Source organism: Cyprinus carpio, unplaced genomic scaffold (assembly GCF_018340385.1).
Source record: "Cyprinus carpio isolate SPL01 unplaced genomic scaffold, ASM1834038v1 S000006701, whole genome shotgun sequence".
NCBI classification, from domain to species: Eukaryota; Metazoa; Chordata; class Actinopteri; order Cypriniformes; family Cyprinidae; genus Cyprinus; species Cyprinus carpio.
The window spans coordinates 354,249-370,325 of NW_024879310.1; the positions used below are offsets into that span (position 1 = coordinate 354,249).

Consider the following 16,077-nt stretch of genomic DNA (forward strand, 5'->3'; position numbering starts at 1 on the left):
AAAAAATGATTAATACTTGAAAAGTTTCTTTCATAAAGGCCCCTTTAAAATTTTCATTTTTTGTCCATAGAAACAAGCTAACTTTAGCTAGCAAACCCTCATGTCGTTCACACCTGTAAGATCTTCATTCATCTTCCGATCACAAATGAGGATATTTTGTTGAAATCTGAGAGATTTCTGCCCCTCCATAGGCAGCAATACAACTTCACACATTCAAAGCCCAGAACGGTAGGAAAAGACATCGTTAAAGAACTCCATGTGACTCTACTGGTTTAACCTCAATTTTTTTAAGCGACATGAGTGCTTTGTTTGCACAAAAAATATATAATTTACAACTTGAAAGAAGCTGTTATTGGTGTGCTCAGCGTGCAACCTGGTATGTACTAAAATATATACTATCAGATATGGCTTACAATGTTATTATAGGACAGTAGGAAAAGCTGTACTGCTCTAGAACTTTGCTTACTAGCTGACAAGAGACATTAGCTTGCTAGCTTAAGTTTAGCTACTTGTTTCTATGGACAAAATTACATTTTTAAGGGGCTTTTATGGTAAGATTTTTTCATGAAAAATATCTTAATCTGTGTTCCAAAGATGAAAAAAGGTCTTTAAGGAGTGGAACGCCACAATGGTTAGCAATAAATGACAGAAATTGTTCATTTTGAGTGAACTATCCCTTTATGAACTCTGCCTATGGATCCAACAGTATGGTCAATAATTATTCACCTGCATTTAGTCAAAAAACTGTGAAAGGCAATAGCTTGGAAGTACTATTAACACTAGTGAAGAATGATTAATTGTATTATCTGAGAATAAATGACCTTCTTGATTAAGTATTTTGAAGTATTTCATATACAAAATACTGTCTCTCAAAGTATTTAATTACTGATATTGTGACTCAATTTCTGCTTAAAGGGACAAAAGAGGAAGAAAAGGCCACAATCTCTAGCATTCATGAGAACAAAAAACATGGAGGGAGTAAAGGCAGGGGTCTCTGGAGATGGATGCTGAGCCCTTATAGGTTCCATCAGCAGCTCTGTTTGTAAGTGGGTCACATCTCGTTGAGCTTTCGGGGCATGTCACCATTCATATGTTTCTGAACATTTTTCACAACAACTCTCAAAGCATGGTGAGATGAAGTAGGCCAGTTTCACAACACACGTATAAAAAAATGTTTCACGACTCTATCGCAAACACACAAGCTGTTAACAGACTCTAAACATACCTATCGAAGCATCAAGGAACAAACTGGAATATGTTTTTAATAGGTGTTTTTTACAATATATTATTTATTCATTATTTATACATTATCAGTACAATATAACAAATCAAATAATTTCATTTATAATAGTTCAAAAATGTAATAATAATAAATAAATATATACAAATATATATTATATTACTATTAGAATAAAGATACTGTTTATAGTAGCAGCTACAGTATATACATGTATAGTGTTTGTTTCCAATGTTTTCCTTTATATACTGTAGTCTGTAAAGTATATATATTTAATTTCTGTCTGTGTGCGTGTGTGTGTGTGTGTGTGTGTGTGTGTGTGTGGTGTGTGTGTGTGTGTGTGTGTGTGTGGTGTGTGTGTGTGTGTGTGTGAGTACCATATGGTAAGTCCAATATAACAATATAAAATTGTAGTAGTGATAAAAATTATACAAATATTATAATACATTTTATTGACTATTTATATCTATCTACATCAAGCGATAGTTCTGAGACATTGGACAAACCAGGTTACAAACTACGTGTTCTGACATTTCGGAAAGGTGCCATATCCCGATTCCAAATCCACCCTCCCAGTATGACAAGCACAGTTTATACATTGGCATCCTCAAATTGTGTCAGCAGCGTTGCAAACGCTACCAGATATTTCTGCAGCTCTTCAGGAGGCTGATAAAACAAGCAAGCGTTGTCACTCTTTGTGCCCTGAAAAACCACAAAATTTGATATTTTTGTTTATATATTCCATGGACTATCAGCTTACAGCAGTAGTAATCCATTTTTTTAATGGTCAGTGCCAAACAATTCTGGCCAACTAGAACAGACGAATGAGCTCGGTCCATGCGAAAGCACAGGGCAGAATGAGAACAATGACAATATTTACTCACAGCAGACCGGAACCACACCAAGAACCCCCTCCCCTCATCATATTCCACTCGTCAGTTACTCCAGCAGTGGTCATGGAATGAAAGCGTTTCTCTCTCCACTGGGGCTTCGCTTCCATATCTTTTACCACACTAATTGTACTGTGTGGGGGGGGGGGGGCTGCTGCATAGTGCTGCAACTGCTCGGTATCTGTCCTTACAGAAGCAATAGTCTATCGGCTTTCAAGCATCATTTTTTCCCTCACAAGACTAAGCACCGACAAGAGGAGACTTCAGCTCTGATGTTTAGTAATACGGAGGTATAAACAGAAAACTAAGACAAGGGAAGGTCTTCGTATTGCTTCACATCATCCCCCCTGTACTTGTGTTTGACTTCACTAGTAGAGGCCTCTGTTGTGAAGTTACATAACTGGATGAGCCAATATGTAATAACCCCAATGTGGTCAACTAACAGATTGGTGGACTCGTATTCAAATATGGTCCTGCATATTTGCTTGGAAATACACGAACACAAAATGAAGTAGTAATTGTTTGAGCTTTCAAAATTATATAACTTTAAAGTCTGCTTTGAACTTAATCTTAAAATGACTCCTTTGATGCGAGATTGCAGTTATTCTGATTTCAAGTTCCCTTAATGACATTGTAAAAGAAGAAAATATTGATTAAATTTTTTTAAATAATGGTTCTGGGCAACATCCTTTTTCTCATCGGCATATCATTAAAATCTTCACTTCTATGGTAAGTTATCTCACATTTCCAGCTCGGCAACTTTAGGCATCTGGTAGAAGCATAATGTATTGCTGGTGCATTATTTAGCAATCACAGCACAAGGCTTAGTTAAGCTATGGATAATAGTGTAATCTAATGAGCTATAAATTCTTCGCTTAAAATCAGAAAAGATCAATTGTTTCCAACAAACGCAATCTTAGAAAGTTAATGCAGCAATGGTAAACATTTTAATTCACTGCCTATCAACAGTTTGCTAGAATTTCGATGGGCCATTTTTGAGGAACGAGATAGGCGTTACAATCTCAGCAGAAACGGTGCAGAAATTCCCCAACAAATGACTTTAAAAAGCATCTACTCCTGCCACTATATGAGTGTCATACTGTATATGACATTTTTTTCTCTTAAGTCTTTTCTATGCAGGTATGGGGGGGGGTTTTACAAGGTTGCTTCCTCATTTGATTTTAGAGGGTTTTTAAATTAGTGCGGATTGTTGTGGGAAGTGTCAGACCATTCATCTTCCATAACATTCATCACGGGGCATCGTGAATTATGCAAAAGCTGCAGTGTGATTCTTATATTTACAATTCGAGCTCCTCGCACTGATGGAAACTACACCTGTGAGTCACGCAGACTGAAAATTACACTTGACATGAAGCAATTTACATGAATAGTCCCACTCTCATTACAAAATTATTGTTCGCAGTGAGAATTTTCCCGTATCAGAATTATTATTATACTCTATTATTTCTTCTAAGAGAATATATATATATTTCCTCTCAAGCCAAAGCTCTTTCTCCTGTCAGCTCACGCTGTTAACCACAGTACTGCACTGCAACGATGATGACATAATGCTGCTTTCCAACTAAGCAATGTAATGTGATACAAGACCATATATAGCTTTTGTTTTATATTATTTTATGTTTCAGGGATTAAAAGTATAATATGAATGCAAAAGCAAAATTCTACTATGTAATGTATTAAAAGGACAATATCTTTAAATTTAAAGAATGCCAAGCTTTGTTGCTCTCATATATATTTGCTCCAAAATAGCTGCAAGATAGTAGCAATAACTCTTGCATATCAATTTTAAGAATAAATCTAAATAATTACATACATAGTAATATATATTAACATGCCTACAGTGCAAGGGTCAAAATCAACTTCCCCCAACGTATCTTTAACTCTTTCAACTACCTAAGTATGTATGGAATGGATGGTCCAGGATAAGAAAATCCAGTGAGAAGTATATCATGTCCTTGACGATTAACACACCTATTCCAAGGGTGGTGGGTATAAAATGAGATTCAAGAGCACGTGCAGGAGAGGACAAGTGGGCTTTTGAAGTCTGCCCTAAAGGAAACTGGACTATATATACCCTCTGTGCCCCCCAGACCATAAAGTAGTTTCCACCACACACGTAATAAGCCTACTGTTGTTAATAACAAGCAGCACCATCCACAAATGTCTGATTACAGACGGGTTTTTAACAACGTGAATCCCCGAATGCGGTTAACACACGAAATAAATCAGAAAAAATAAAAATAATAAAAAATAAGAAAAAAACTGCAATTCTTACATAATACTGCAATTTTCATTCCCAGACACACGGAATAATAAAAGATCATTCTATGGCAGAAAAACCTGTTGATGGATGTCGGCGAGGCCACAACAACATCCTATTCCGCGGCACGGCCATTAGGAACATTTAGAATAGTATTTTTGATTATTACTAGCAAGTAATCCAATGGTGACAGTATCTTTGTAAATGCTATTGCATTTCTCTCCTCTTCTTGCTTCCTAATCAAATTTATCTAATAACCTTGCATTATGTATTAGCGAATGTGCGTTGGCTCATTTTTTGACAAATTTGCATTGTTTCTCCTCCTCTGTAAGTCACTTAGGATAAACACATCTAATAAATGCATAAATGTAATGTAAATGTAATTTTCACTAGTACTCGTTCCTTTGCCGCTAATCCCTTTCCTGATAATGACAACTTGGGAATACCTGTGGTTTGAGATATAAACTTCATTTTCCAGTCATACTATTTCCACTTGTCAACCACTTTACATACTAACTAGTCGTCAAGCAACTAATACTTCTTTATAAGTTACCCTTCAGCTATTCAAATAGCTAGTATAGTAAATAGTTTTAGCTAGTATATCTATTACTAGTCTTGTTTAGATTCAAACAATTAATGGATATGATCTATTTATTACTAAAGTGTGTATTTCAGTAGTAACTAGTTTGGACTATACATTCTGAGATTCTCCTTGACAAGTAAAAAAGGGCAATTTTAAATAGTTAAGCAAATAGTGTTTATATTAATATTTGTGAATAGATCACTAGTATCTAATAAATCAAGTCAAACTGGAATACATTGCTAGCACTGTTTGGATAACTACCATTTATCTAACCTAAGAAGTAACTGGTAGCTACATAATGAATAATTAACAGTAAACACTACAACAAGTGCTAACTAAACTACAAGTCAAGTAGATTGTTGATATCTGAACTCGGATCCCAAGAAAACTCAATAATTATGAAATCTATAGCTACTACTGGGATAGTGACTAGTCTAGTATCCAATGAATAGTTGTGCCACTAAAAGATAGCAGTGGAAATTATATTAGTACTAACTGAAATAAGTAGCCTACTAACAACATAAAAGTACATATTAGCTAGCATAAAGCTATAAATGTTAAAACAGCTTTCCATAATCGATTCTAACAGCATGCCTCCATCTAACAGAGGAGCGTTTCCCATATAGGCTAAGCCAGGAAAACTACAAAATTAAGCTGAAAACAGTTTTTTAAGAACACAAACCCCACATTAAACGACTCTATAAAATGACAATACCAGTATAAGGTCTCAGAGGAGAACTGAAGATGACTGGTAGCCTATATGTTTTCGAGATACATTAGACAGCTGTGCGCGCAATGTCACACCGTCACTCCATAAAGTCAATGCAATTGTGTCGTTATTCTGCAATGCGCGCGTTCAATGTGTAAAATTTTCAACATGTGCATTACATATACATCAAAACTAATCCTTTTAGTCATTTTAACCGTTATCAGATCACCCAGCATGTAATCATGACTTCTGGCTGAGAGATACGACTCGTGTCCCTGCTCATCAGCAGCACTAAGGTACTGTACTGTATATGGACAGTACTTTTCCTCCAGCTAAACAACAAGAAATACAATTCAGAACAGTCCAAACGTGCCGAAGAACTCATCACACGACCGGTTTTTATCATGAAGACTGTTGCAGATAAACAGAGAGAGCTTTGAGAGTAGTGCATCATTCTGCGAGTGCAGCAGAGCATCGGGGACGTGCGCAAGTAGTTACATATGTTGTTTACTTAACACCGCTCTCCGCTTCGATTACTAAACATAAGCTTTCATACATACACCGCTTGTCTTACCTTTATGCAGAAACGTTGCGAAAACCACGTAGAGAAGAGTGAAAATATAGTGAGATCCGATGTCCCCGAGATCGCCATGTTGAACCCCTGCTTCAGACTGGCGGTTCCGCCAAATCACTAGAGACGCTCGCAGGATCATGAGATGCCGGAGAATCTGGATGGGAGTAAACACGCGCGCGTGCGCGTACACACGCACCACAAGCGAGCGCACAAAGTAGTCTATGCAATTCTACAACTAACATAGCTAACAACACAAAGTGTATGTTTCGTTCAAACTGCGCTGCGCGAAATATTATCTATCTATCTATCTATCTATCTTTGTTGCTCATAATAACTCCAAGGTGAGTAAAGCTTTTATCTAAAAACAAATTCTTAGAACTAGGGATTTACAATATTTACCCCCTACATTTTTGTGTGCTTTTTATTTAAACAAATTAATATATTGGGCCGTATGTGCCTACATTTTGTTGGTTTGTGTGGTGTGTGTTGTGTGTGTGTGTGTGTGTGGTGTGTGTGTGTGTGTGTGTGTGTGGTGTGTGTGGGTGTGTGTGTGTGTGTGTGTGTGTGTGTGAATTAAGCCTTTCTCTATCGCATCACAGTGTTTCCACACACACACAGCGCCCCCTATGTTCATGAGCGAAGCTGAGCAGCCTCAACACAACCCAATATCAGAGGTGATATTTAAACCTCTGATGAAGTTTTTTTCATTAGCTCCACAAACACCATTATAGGAAAATTAAGACAAAAACAGGAGTTTTGAAATATAGACCCAGACACAATAAACGTAGAAAGCTTTTTAAAAGAAGAGTAAAAACAAGCATATAAGTACATAAATACATTGATGTCATTGCAGGTGTCCAGACTGCCCACCCTAAATCACACCGTTACTCATCCATCTGTGTATGAGTATTTGTAGTGATTTATGGTAGTGCAATCATTGGGTGTTGCCTTCCATTGCATTAACCCGTCAGTCATCTTAAAAAAAAAAAAGGTTAGCAAAATGCAAATGACATCCTGAGCATCCTGCTTTTTTCACTTTCTTTGGTGGAGCTGACATTTTTTTTTTTTTTTTTACTTTTTGCAGGTGACATCTACAAAATATAATTACATATTAAGCTTGTTGTTCATTCAAATTATTTAGTAGGTCTACTTACTAATTTATTATACTCTAGCATTATAAATTTTACCTACAAGGCTCAAATGTTTTTGAAATATTATTAAATTAATAGTTAACCCAAAAATGAACATTTTAAACAGTTTTTATCATCTGTTTGGACTGTCATTCTGACGGCACCCATTCACTTCCACTGGTGAGCAAGTGATGCATGCTAAATTTCTTCAAATTGTGTTCCGATAATAAGAAACAAACTCATCTACATCTTGGATGGACTTGAGGTGAGTAAATTTTTTTTAGCAAAATTTTTAATTTTGGCAATGAACTATTCCTTATAACTTATTCCTAATATTAAATAATTTTGAAAAAACCTACAGTTCCACAGGCTTTCAGTATTTATAATTAGAAGTTTGGCCACCAACTTGTTATCTGGACATGGTATGGTAATACCTACTGTATATCTTAAATAGACTTTGAAGTAATATGTAAATATTATCATTATAATTATGATAATCATTCAGAACTAGAAAATACCAAGTATTTCCATCTGATATAGTGCTCTATAGTTTGAAGAGGATGAGGAAGAGGGGAAGAACATTTTGTTAAAGATTTCAATCCTTTACCAATTGTTTTAGAGATTTGTAGCTCTATTCCCAGAGGATGTCAAAATGTATTTTTTTTTCTGTACACTTTTTAAATATGCACTAATTTAATCAAGTGTAGCCCAAGGTTGTGACCAAAACATTCTCCTGAAGAATTGCTGTGTGCTAGTAGCGGTATTAAAAAAAGGAAAAAATAAACAGAAAATTGCAGCAGAGAAGTGCAGTGATTGGAACTGTCTGTATTGCCATGGCAGTACCAGTAACTGAGCAGAACAGAATGCCATCTAATTGCTCAATCTATTTGCATCTTTTTTTTTCCAAGTGTTTTCATGTCAATTCTCATTCTAACGGTAGCCACAGATAGCATTTAGAATCTAATTTAATCTGCCAGCCAGTTTTTTCTTTGCAACGATTGAATTCCACGCATCAAATTCACTTTTGGATATCATTATCCGTGGCAGGGCTGCCAACTGTAACGTTCTTAAAGGTAGCAAATGCTGCAACAAGATATTGTATAACAGCATGATAACAAGCTTTGGGTAATACCTGTCCTGGGCTGTTGTATGTGACTGTTTTTTTTTTTTTTTTTTTTTTTTTTTTTTTGCATCCCAAGGCTTCATTTTTGATCAATAAAATTCAGTTTCCAAACACTGTAAAAGGCTTGCTGAGGATATGACAGTCTTGCTTAAAAAAGTGGATAGTTCAGACTCTGAATTCTGATTCACATTCTATATTAATAAACAGAGATGCAAGTTGTTTGGCAATCGTAAACTGCACATGTTTAGCATACGGCTAAAGATCCATTTTCATCAGGATGACATTAATATATAATTTACGGAAATTAAAATTATATTTTGTGTGTATAAAATGAAAAGAAAAATAATTCATTTCAAGTGTATAAAAATGTAATTTTTCACAGAAAAAGACTGTAAAAATGCTACATTAAAAAACTTTTTATACAGTACACCTTTGACATCATTTAAATGCTCACATTAAGTTAATCTAAAAAAAAAAATTAATTACAATAAGTAGCTTTAGCAAATAATAATTATTATAATTGTCTTTAGCAAATCGTGAATTTATTAATGGGTTAATTGTAAGTTACCATACCATATACAGTATGTAAAGTGTAAATGTTTCCACGTGGCATTATATGTAATTTACTGTAAAATACTTTCATTAAACATAAAATTGATACAATTTATATTGAAAAAATAATACAAATGACATTCCCATAACTCCCTGCATGAAACAGGACTACTGATTATTATTTTAGATAGTTTTTATTTCTTATTTTTTGTTGTCAATAATGTATAATTAGGGTGTTACATTTTCCGTATTGCATAAAGTTTTTTGTTGTATTATTTTAGTGTCATTTGTTGGCCTTGATAGTGTTTTCTTCTTCTGTGCAAAACCCTGCTCCATCTAAAATAAACCACAATCATTAGTAGTACTGTATATAGATTGTATATATGATTATTGGTCATGTTTTTATGAACAGGCCACTTAACATTCACTCATGTGACTTTCTCTTAGATGACCATACATTATCATGGTGGTTATCTGTATATTTTAAGGTAAAATTGTTGTTATATTAACATTACAATCCCTTTTATATTATACTGTAATATTTTGTAAAACATACAGGTACCAATATGCCATAATACCAGAAGCACTGTCCAGTCCTTTTAGAACTGGCAGCTGCCAGGTTTTTAATGGGGAATATTTTTTAGAGTGTAATCTAAAATGCATAGTTTTGGGAAATAAGCATGAACAATTAAATATCAACGATACTGATAAATAAAAACATCTAACAGCAATTGACAACTGATATTGGTCCCTCTATATCACGCATCCCTAACTCTTCAGGCACTCTGACACATTCAGAGATCTCTTCTAGAAAACAGTCCATTCAGACAGTTTTTTTTTTTTTTTCTATGAATTTTTCCATCTTTTTAGGTCCAACATAAATCATACAAAACACGGAAATGTGAGAGATGTTATATTGGATGATTGAAGCTTCCCTGTAGCTGTAGCTGGTCACAGCTCAGCCTGATCCCTGTAGCACATAAGAGCACTGAACCGCAAATCCTATCCACTGTGAGCTTGTGTACAGTATGTGTGTGTTTGTGTGTGCAGGTTGACCGCTGTGTGCCATTGAACTCTCTGGAGAACCACAGGAGGAACAGAGAGCCAAGACAGTTGAATTCCCTTTGTTTTGCCTTGAGGCAATGGCCGTAATAAATGCTGACAAACTCATAAATTTTCTCATACTGGGGTGCCACATATTTCCTTTAGCCCAATGGGTATCAGCGCAATGGCAGTGGCAGATTTAAAAAGCATTAAGCAATTTATCAGGCCAATAGATGTGGAGGCATGCATCAAAAAACAAAAAGCATTCTGGGCTGTTTCAAATCACCGCTTCAGATCATCCATGCTTACAGAGTTATCTATCAAAAATCTTGCTATGTAGAAAAAAACAGTTCAGTGTGTCTGGGGACCTCTCTGTTCAGATACACTGTCGGGAAGCCTGATTAAAATGTGATTCTGCGGTGCATATAAACAGGTTTTTCTGAAAAACTAGGAGTTGCATCACCAAGGTCATGGGTTAGATTCCCAGGGAGTATAAAACTGAAAAAAAAAAAAATGCTTTGAGTATACTTGCAAGTTCCTTTGGATAAAAGTGTCTGCTGAATGCATAGCTGCATAAATGTTAAACATATAAGATCACTTATAGATCACTTAATCCCAATGTGAAAGGACTTTTTTTTCTTTTCTTTTTTTCAAAAAGGTAAGTAAGTGGCTTAATTAAATGGTTTTGGAAATGAGTTTTAAATATATAGTATACAAAATAACCATGCAGAATCAACTCAAAAACCTCTAGTAGTAGAATATGTAGTGGAAAAATCCCATAACTGAGTAATGTGCTCTTCAAGTGGAGTTGGAAATATCAGACAATTATGAGCTCCGAGCACATGATAACTGAATGACCAAGTGTAGTCGTATTTACTTCTAATTTAATTATAGATGATACACGAGTGGCCGAGATGTATGGTTGGGTTTACACGCTTCACAATGTATTTCTTTTGTTTTGTTTAACATATACTTCTGTGTTGTTTTCAGACTTGACTGTATGCCATGTTGTAAAAAATGAATGCCTGACTCAGAGGTCCGACCTTCCAATATGGCACTTGAAAGCAGCATAAGCACCACTAAATTTAACTAACTCAAACAAATCTCTTTTAGTACAAGCTACAAATAGAACAGAAGCATGCTAAATGCTAATGCATAAACATTTAATCATTCCCAGGAAAGAGAAATTCACTGCCCAGTTTTAATGGAACAAAAGAGATTCTAGTCCCAGTACAAATGGATTAAGTAAGCTCTCATTTTTACAAAATTAAGTGGATTTAATACAATTAAATTATGGTCACACAAATAAATTTACAAATTTGTTTCTATAAGATCATTTTAATCAAATTGAACAAGCAGCAATAAATAAATATAAAATTAATAATAAAAAAAAAAAACACGTTTTGAGTGTAATGTAATTAAGATGTCTTAAAGATACCTTGTTTTAGTCCAAATTTGAAATTTGTGTGTGTGTGTGTGTTCTAAGAAGGCATTTTCTTCAATCACGATGACAGTCTCAATGATAAAACTACACCACATATGCATAGCCCTGGTGAAACGCAACCATTTCACTATTTTTATTTTATTTTTTTCCTGCTAACTGCAGTGTTGTATTAAAGCGCAGCACTCTTGCAGATACAGTGAGTCATTCTCTGATGGAATAAAATAAACCTCCGTGGCTGATCGTGATGCATGCCCTCACGTCTTTATGATCCTGTCAGCTTCTCTTTCAAGATTGACTGAATGTAATATCTGTTATATATTTTCAGAAATCTGTCAACATCAAAGGCATCGCAGTATTTATTGCCTTAATTTGCTTTTTCTTGCCATTCAGGGCTGTTAGCATAGCCCTGGCAGTTATACTTCTCGAAATAGGAAGAGGTTGTCCAATGTGTGTAGAGATAAAACGGTGCTGTTTTATAACAAAATGCATAATACATTTTATTTAACACTTTACTAACTATAGCCTTTGTTTAATTTATACAATGCCTTCTAAACTTGCTTTGGCCTGTAGGGGTATTTTTTGTATGGATGTGTAAAGGAATGATCTATTGAATGCTGGTGCTGCAGTCTTCTCTCTGCTGAAGAGGCATCGCAAGAAATACGCAGAAGTTCTTGCTGTGAGTATTGATTTAACTGCGCTCTTTTTAATATTAAAAAAATTCTCAAAAGTACACAGTGAAGGATAACCCTGTGCTGTCAACTGACAACTGACTTTTGAGGTTTTAAGAATGTAACCTAGATCAGTGCTTCTCAGTTGGGTTACAATCTGTTGAGATAGGGGCGCCGCAGGGCTGTAGATGGCAGAATTATAAAATAATTCTGATAAATAAATGAGTTTAACTTTTAAAAGGGAAAATGCTTCCTAATATCTTTTGTTGTTGACATCAAAGGCTACATGCAAAATTCCTCAGCCCAAAAAAAAAACCATGAAGAATACTACAAGGTAAAAGAAATGATGATCCAGTGACATTATGAAGATATGAAAGTCACAATTATGATATATGAAGGGGGAGGATTCTTCCAATATAATTTTTGTTGGTGACATCAATGGCTGAGCGGGGCCCATCAACCTCGAAGCAAAATTCCTCATACTCAAAAATTATGAACAAAATTTAAAAAAGGTGAAGGGAATAATGACCAGTGACATTATGAGATGTGAACTCACAATTATTTACAATTGTGAAAAAATAAAGTTACAATTAGAAAAAATGTAGTCTAAAAATTGTGACACACATAATGGGAATTTTATACTTCATCATTACATTAAGCTACAACATAACAGTGTTTATGTGTTTTGTTTTGTTTTAATACTAAAGGTTTACATTCACCGAGCAATCTTTAGTGGGTACATCTGTTCAATTCAAACTCACATGGGCAGACAACTCACTGCATGTATGCATGTAACATTGGTCAAGAAGATCTGCTGAAGTTCAAACTTATCATCGAATGGGGAGAACTGTCGATTTAAGGGTCTTTGGAATGTGGCATGGTTTTGGTGCCGATGGGCTGGTCCGAGTATTTCAGAAAATCTGCTGATTCACTGAAGAGATTCACACACAACATAACGTTAATGTTTATCGAGAAGGGTTCAGAAAAAAGAAAATGCCTTGTTTGATGCCAGAGGTCAGAAAAGAAATGGCCAGAAATGGTTCAAGATGATAGAAAGCCAACAGTTACTCAAATAACCACTCAATACAACTGAGGTATGCTGTGCATGGAAGATGTCAAATACGTCAACCTTGAATCAGATGGGGGCTGCTGGGAGCAGAAGACCACACCAGGTGGTCACTCCTGTCAGCTAAGAACAGAAAACTGAGGCTACAGTTCACATGTCCACCAAAATCGAGACAATAGAAGACAGGAAAAAGGTTGCCCTGGTCTGATTGAGTCTCTATTTCTGCTGTGCAAAGTCGGGGGACGGTAGGGTCAGATCTTTTGGGATGTGGTGAAATGGAAGAGTCACATCATGGATGTGGCAGCAGACAAATCTGCAGCAAATGCATGATGCTAATTATGTCAAATATGTCAAAACTTAGATGAACCAAACAACATTCTTGATTGAAATCAATGCCATAAAGTGACATCTGCAAATCAGTGTAAGGGTCGGTGATTAAAAACAAACATCTTTAGCTTGTGGTTTTGGTCTTTTTTCTTTTATGCTGGACTGATAAGTGTATTAATTAATCATTGTTATGTTGAACTGTGATATAATACAGGGGGTGGAGCAAAGTTTTTTGTTTTTATTAGAGATTTTTTATTATTTTTATTTTTTAACATGATGACCAACTAACAAATGAACACTGATTGGAGGGCTTTTGAGGCAATCAGAGTCAGGCGGAGGAAGAAGGAGAGTTCACCAAGCCAAACTTAGTGTGTCCTTGCATGCACATATAATGCATAGTTGCATTTTCAGTATCTACTGTAAGTTTTCATAAAGCCTAGTTTCATAAAATAATATATGTGGACGGAGTACTGCCCACGGCAAACACTGCAAATAAAAATCTTTCAAGCCATTTGTTTTCCCCCAGTGCATTGACACACAATTCCCAACTCTAAGTTTCTGCCTCAGAGTTTCATTAACTAATTTAGGAGTGAAGTATAGAGTATTCCAAATTCACAATTAAAGAGCGAGATTGTAAAGGGAGGTTAGGTATTTTTAATTGGATTGAATTTGCATAAGAAAATTAGTTTTATGTACTCTCAAACATCATAATCCATAATTAGCTTTTACCATTCTTTCATATGCCCCATATGTACTCTTTGTATTTGCATAATATTAATTAGAGAAATGTTCTGTCACAAAGGGTCAGTGTAATGAACATTGTTTTGAGCTTCTTGTCATTTGAAATAGTGGGATAAAATTTACCTAATTGCTCACTGGTCAAAGGACTATTTTAAGAAAAGAAAGAAGAAGAAGAAAAAATCAATATTAGAAACTACAATATGGCCGAAGGGACAAGACCTGCAGAAAGAAAAGGTTCTGGCATTATTAATCTGTTTTTATGCAGTAGTTAGCAGTGACAGTGATGTGTTAATATAAAGTTTAGAGCAATGATCACTTGCATTTAGGTACATGGAAACGTGAAGGCAGTTACACGTCCTGGCTTTTCAGTAGAGGAGATTGGTACCTGAACTATGTCAAGTGACAAACTCATTAGTAAACCAAAATAAAAAATAAATAAACAAAAAAACACCGCTATTTGATTTGAGTCAAGTGATTCAAGCTCCAAAACGAGGGCTGCCACGATAAAGCAAACCTTATTTGGGGACAGGGGAACAATGGTTTCTGATGACGCTGAAATGCACTTTACAGTCCACCAACAGATTTGGTCAAAGCAGAGTAATATTCAGAAAAGGGAAAGGGGGCATCACTCCAATGTCCATCAAAAAGGTATACCCTCAAAGAGAGCACAACCGGGTTTGAAGAATGCATTCCTAGACAGCAATTGAACCTGCTATGTTCTAGTGGGTTTAAAGACAGACACACACAAAAAAAAAATATGGCTTTTCTAAAATCTGTACCTTGTCATATTTTCTTGGAAAAATAAACATCCCTAAAAGGGGTGGGGGGGCGGGGGGGGGGGGGGGAAAATCAATGGGCTTTTAACAAAGAGAGTGAGATTTACACGATTATGTTTTTTATGATAAAAAAAAGTGGTAAGAATAATAAACTTATTTCAAGATATATTCTCAGACAAACATAATATCTTGCAATAAGAAGTTTTTTTTAGATATAATTTTTTTAAACAAGACAAAACACTGATTATCTAAAACATCCTAAAACAAAATCATACTTTAGAGACTTACTTTCAGACAATGTTTCTAGAATTCTGTTTCTTTTATATTAATAAAATGATGCTTAAAAAAACAGGGGCAAGAGAAAATTATTTTTTAATATTTTTTAATGTACAGTAAACATATTAATGAGTTGATATACATACATTAGATATAATGCATGAACACAAGTATTGATATCACCTTGTTTAACTCCTCAAGTAATTTTCTGGTTGATGTTTAGATATTTTATTGGAACATTAGAGTAAATGAGAACAACTAACTGATGTATCAATTTAATCTAAACATTCAAGATGAAGGACAAAAAACTAGGTGCATTTTACATTGTTAGAGACTTACTTTTCAAAGAATATACACTCACTGGCCACCTGTATTAGGTACACCTTTTGCTGGTACACCGGTTGTACCTCCTTAGTTTGCCTCCAGAACTGCCTTAATTCTTTGGGGCATAGATTCAACAAAGGTGATGGAAACATTCCTCAGAGCATTTTGGTCCATATTGACATGATATATCACGCAGTGTGCTTGTCAGATTACTTGTTTGCTGCGAACATACTTGGATGCGAATCTCCCCATTCCAGCCACATCCCAAGAGCTGCATCATAGCTGTAGGTTCGGTAGTTGAAGATCTGGTGACCCTGTGGGAGGAGCCATTT

The 16,077-nt window shown here is 35.3% G+C and overlaps 1 protein-coding gene across 1 annotated transcript in view; it reads right to left on the bottom strand.

Moving 5' to 3' along the window:
- The window catches only part of LOC109073458 (cell adhesion molecule 1-like), a 171,891-nt gene extending 165,478 nt beyond the window's left edge, over positions 1–6,413 (bottom strand). Inside the window, exon 1 of the mRNA XM_042755448.1 lies at positions 6,275–6,413. Within this exon, the coding sequence (XP_042611382.1) occupies positions 6,275–6,413 (139 nt within the window). The remainder of the gene's footprint in view (positions 1–6,274) is intronic.
- Positions 6,414–16,077: the final 9,664 nt, after the last annotated feature.